This window comes from Loxodonta africana, chromosome 20 (genome assembly GCF_030014295.1).
Source record: "Loxodonta africana isolate mLoxAfr1 chromosome 20, mLoxAfr1.hap2, whole genome shotgun sequence".
NCBI classification, from domain to species: domain Eukaryota; kingdom Metazoa; phylum Chordata; class Mammalia; order Proboscidea; family Elephantidae; genus Loxodonta; species Loxodonta africana.
The window spans coordinates 16,449,130-16,453,610 of NC_087361.1; the positions used below are offsets into that span (position 1 = coordinate 16,449,130).

General features: G+C 34.5%; 1 protein-coding gene across 1 annotated transcript; it reads right to left on the minus strand.

Annotated features, from left to right (window-relative positions):
• Positions 1 to 2,420: 2,420 nt before the first annotated feature.
• Positions 2,421 to 3,524, minus strand: LOC100664461 (olfactory receptor 5AC1-like). The gene has a single exon (XM_003410344.3). It carries the CDS (start codon positions 3,384 to 3,386, stop codon positions 2,463 to 2,465), a length of 924 nt encoding a protein of 307 aa, XP_003410392.2. The 5' UTR covers positions 3,387 to 3,524; the 3' UTR covers positions 2,421 to 2,462.
• Positions 3,525 to 4,481: the final 957 nt, after the last annotated feature.

A 4,481-nucleotide genomic window follows, 5' to 3' on the forward strand; every position in this document is an offset into this window, starting at 1 on the left:
GTTAGTGGCCCTTTCAACACCAGAGTGTCAAAAGATCCTCCTTACCTACCCTTCTTTGAACCATAAAGTATCTTTGCATATTGTGCCAAGGGTCTGAAAGGCAATGTAATAGGAGTCACTTAATCATAAGACAACAGTAGTAGGTTTCAAGCATGGAATATCAATCAAACTATATGTCACAATAGACTTACGCAGAGCCAAGTTTATTTCTGCTTTAAGAAAGAATGACAAGGCATTATAGAGGTCTTGTATACCCTAACACAGCTTCCAAAGTCCCAATCATGAAATGCAAACTGATACAAGCGCAGATCACATCAGCACAGGGAAGTTGCCTGGTCTCGGGTCTTTCAGCTTAAGTACTTTGGTGTCATCTAGCTCCTAGAGGGAGGTTTGCCTCGCTTCCATTTTTCAGTGCAGCTGCGTTCCATGAACTACAGGCTCTGCATTAAAAAGTCTTGACAACTGGTACAACATACTTAGGGACATCTTGAATCTGCAATCATTCCACACAAACCCCAGCAAGAATTTAATTTATTCTGAATTGATGCAATTCTTCAGTTGGCAGACAAGATTTTCTAGGTGTCAATTCCTCAGGGATTTCTAATGGAGGAAAAGTCTATACTTTAACAGTTAACCTTTTTTTTACCCAAGATAGCATAATACAAGAGTTTTGATTTTATTAAAAATAACCCCATTGAAATTATGTATTACTTGTGCAATTATAAAGATAATTGAAAAATGTAAAAATATTAACACATGGTTTTTTTATAGGTACTTCAAATAAAACAGGTGTTATATACATGAAGAAATAAATTTATTTACACTTGCAAAAAGGATGACAACTATATGAGATTATTTTTTAAATACTACTAGTAGGTTACAATAAAAGATGCTACTTAGAAAACAAAATGGTTTTAAAAAAATTATGGTGTTTGTAAAATTAGTCACAAGTCTATGAAATTATTGAAAATTTTAAGAAAATAAACATAATCCTGTGGGATATTTTTAAATTTTTTTAATAGAAACTTATTGGAATAAATATTGAGACCCATACAAATTGATCTTTTACTAATAATATGCATATGATAAATAAATTTAAATGATAAAAGGTATTTCTCATATACTTAACTCTTTAAACAAATAATTTTAGGTTATTTGTTGAAGCTATTGACATAACAAAAGCTAATGTGTTTTTAAAATGCCAGATCAGTAGGCATATTTTTATCCTTCAACAACTTACACTTAATTCTCACTTTGTATAATTACTTTTCCTAAGTGCATATGCTGAAAAAAACAGTTTGCTAAAGGAATATAATTGAGTTTTACTAAAATATGAATCAAATAAACTATATGTGTGTAACAATTCTAAAATAAACAGGAATATATATATGATTATGTTCCAGAATTGGAAATAAACTATTAATTGAGGATTCTTGATGCGATATTTCACCCATATTTTTATATACAACACAAGTTTCTTTTCCCTGATCTAAACCTGTTGACCAAACCCTTTGCCATCGAGCTGATTCCAACTCATATCAATCAAATAGGACACAGTAGAACTGCCCCACAGGGTTTTCAAGGAGCAGCTAGTGAATTTGAACTTCCAACCTTTTGGTTAGTAGCCCAGCTCCTAACCACTGTGCGACCAGGGTCACTGATCTAGGCTCCTTTTTTTTTCCTGCTTTTTCAGCTCCTACTAGAGCTGATAGGAACGATAAAGCAATCATAAGGCCAATCTAGGAAAATTCTCTTCATTATATGCAAATATATCCTGAGATATTCCTAAATTTGATAGCCATGGAATATCTTGATAAAATTAGGACAAGAAGCTGTAAATATGAGCTGTGGCTGATTCTGAAGCTCCACTCTTTAATCACGCCAGTTTCCATTTTCTTCCTAAGATTCACACATTTTTAAAAATATTTTTATTTTTTCCTCTACTTTTATCACTAAATAGTACATTTATTCTCAGGAATATATTTTGCAAAGAAGCAGAGTTTTATTTTTATAACTTTACCAGAGTATGGAGCAGTTCTACTCTGCACGTATCCGGTTCCAACGAGTCGAAAATGAGTTGACAGTGATTAACAACAACGTCTGCGACTAGTACAAAATGACTAAGTCTTATCAACGAGCAAGTCCAGAGTGGTGTTTTCAGATCACTCATGAGTTAAGTGACACACCCTATATGCCAGCCTCAATTAGAGTCATTTCTTAGTAAATTTGTCAATTACTACCTCTATTTTGGAATTTCTTGGTAGATATCTCATTTGCAAAGAAAAAATGGATAAAAATGTTTCCAATTAAATTAGTTGTGGGTGATGCTGCTACCAAACTTAAACTGGACCCAAATCCAAGTAAACAGTGTAAGAAGCTGGGTTCCTTCCCGCAGAGATCTGTCGAGAAGGCAGAGCATTCTTCCAAACGGTAAAGGAAAAAGTTTGAAAACTGCCTATTATTTATTTCTTCATTATTCTTCTCAAGGTACCAGAAACCTCTTTGTTTCTCAGGCTGTAAATAAAAGGATTTAGTAGGGGAATTATTGTTGTGTAAAATAAAGAATACATTTTGTCTTGATTTTCAGCTGGGCCAGACCCAGGACGCACATACATGAAGAAGAGAGTGCCATAGAACAAAGAGACAGAGAGCAGATGGGCACTGCACGTGGAGAAGGCTTTGCTTCTGCCTTTTTCAGGCTTCTTGTTCAGGATGGCAAAGAGGACACAGGTATAAGAAATTATGATGGTCATAAAAGTTAAGACTTGGATAAAGGCTGAAGAAATTAAAACCAGGATTACATTAACTGTAGGATCAGTGCAAGAGATTTTGAACAGTTGTAAAATTTCGCAGTAGAAATCCTGTATTATATTGAATCTGCAGAAAGTTAATCTAAATAACAAAGTCACATGAACCACGGAATGCACAAAACCAATAGCATATGAAACACCTATCAGTTGAGTACAGAGGCTATTGGACATCACCACCGGATAAAGCAAGGGGTTGCATATGGTGACATAGCGGTCATAGGCCATCACTACCAGGAGGAAACATTCTGTGGTTGCACTGGAACCAAAAAAATAAAATTGGGCCATACAGTCAGAAATGGAAATCACGTGATACTTGGATAAAAAATTCATAAGCATCTTAGGAGTCACACTGGATGAAGTACAAGCATCAGCAAAGGCTAAACTGCCAAGGAATAAGTACATGGGAGTGTGAAGATGGGGGTCCTTGCAGATGAGGCCAATCAGTCCAAGGTTTCCCACCATGGTGGTGAGGTAGATCACCAAGAATACCAGGAACAGGGGGACCTGCAGCTCTGGATGACCTGTAAGCCGCATGAGCACAAACTCTGCCAACAGGGTCTCATTTTCTTCTGCCATATCCACCTGGCCCAATCACTGAAATAAAAGAATAAGTACAGAAACAGTCACAAAAGAATCATAAAAAATGGTGGCTTTTTTGTGACTTAAGTATTTCTAATATATTTCTCATCTCATTAATTAGTTCTTAATTTTTTATTTCACTCCTCTGCTTTTACATATATACAAAAATTCTCCATAATAAAAAGGTTTTGAACACAATTTGCCCATGGTGCCACATAAATTTAATGCAAGTAATTTTCAATTTAGTATAGTATTTTAGAACAACATGACCTTATCTTAAAATTCACATGAAAAAAAAAATAATGTTTGAAAAGACCAAAAAAAATGTAAATAGTAAGAATAGTCAAGAGTACCTTAACTGATATTGGAGTATAATATCAAGGAGCCCTGGTGATGCAGTGGTTAAGAGTTCAGCTGTTAATCCAAAGATCAAATCCCACCTGCTGCTCCTTGGACACCCTATGGGACAATTCTATTCTGTCCTATGGGGTCACTGTGAGTTGGAATCGACTTGATGGCAACAGATTTGGATTTTTTTTTTTAATAATATAAAACCATAGTAATGAAAACATTAAGATATTCGCATGAGGGCAGACAAGAGAGTCAGTGCAATAGAAGACAGCGCTCATAAATTGATTATAGTATATATGGGAATGTGGTATAAAACAAATATGATATTTCAATTCAGTAACAAACGGGTGATTGATTTAATGAATAACGTGGCTACGTGCCTCAAAATAAATTCAGGTGATCCCCTACCTTGTACCATGGACATTTTCAAAGATATTTAGGAGATAGTAGGGTAACATAGGAATTAGAGAAACCTTTAGCCAAGAGAAAAAATCTAATGTAACAATATCATTACAATTTAATTTTAATGCAAAACTAAACAGTACCTAAATGGAGTCAAAGGGTATATAATAGGTTAGGAAATGTATTTTACCACGTATATGAAAGATCTAGGCTAATGAATGTAATATAAAAATAACTGTTAAAATAGATAAGGAGAAAGGAGGCAATATGAATAGACATGTTGCAGATGAACAAATCAAAATGACCAATAAATACACGAAAAGATGCTCAGTTTTTTAT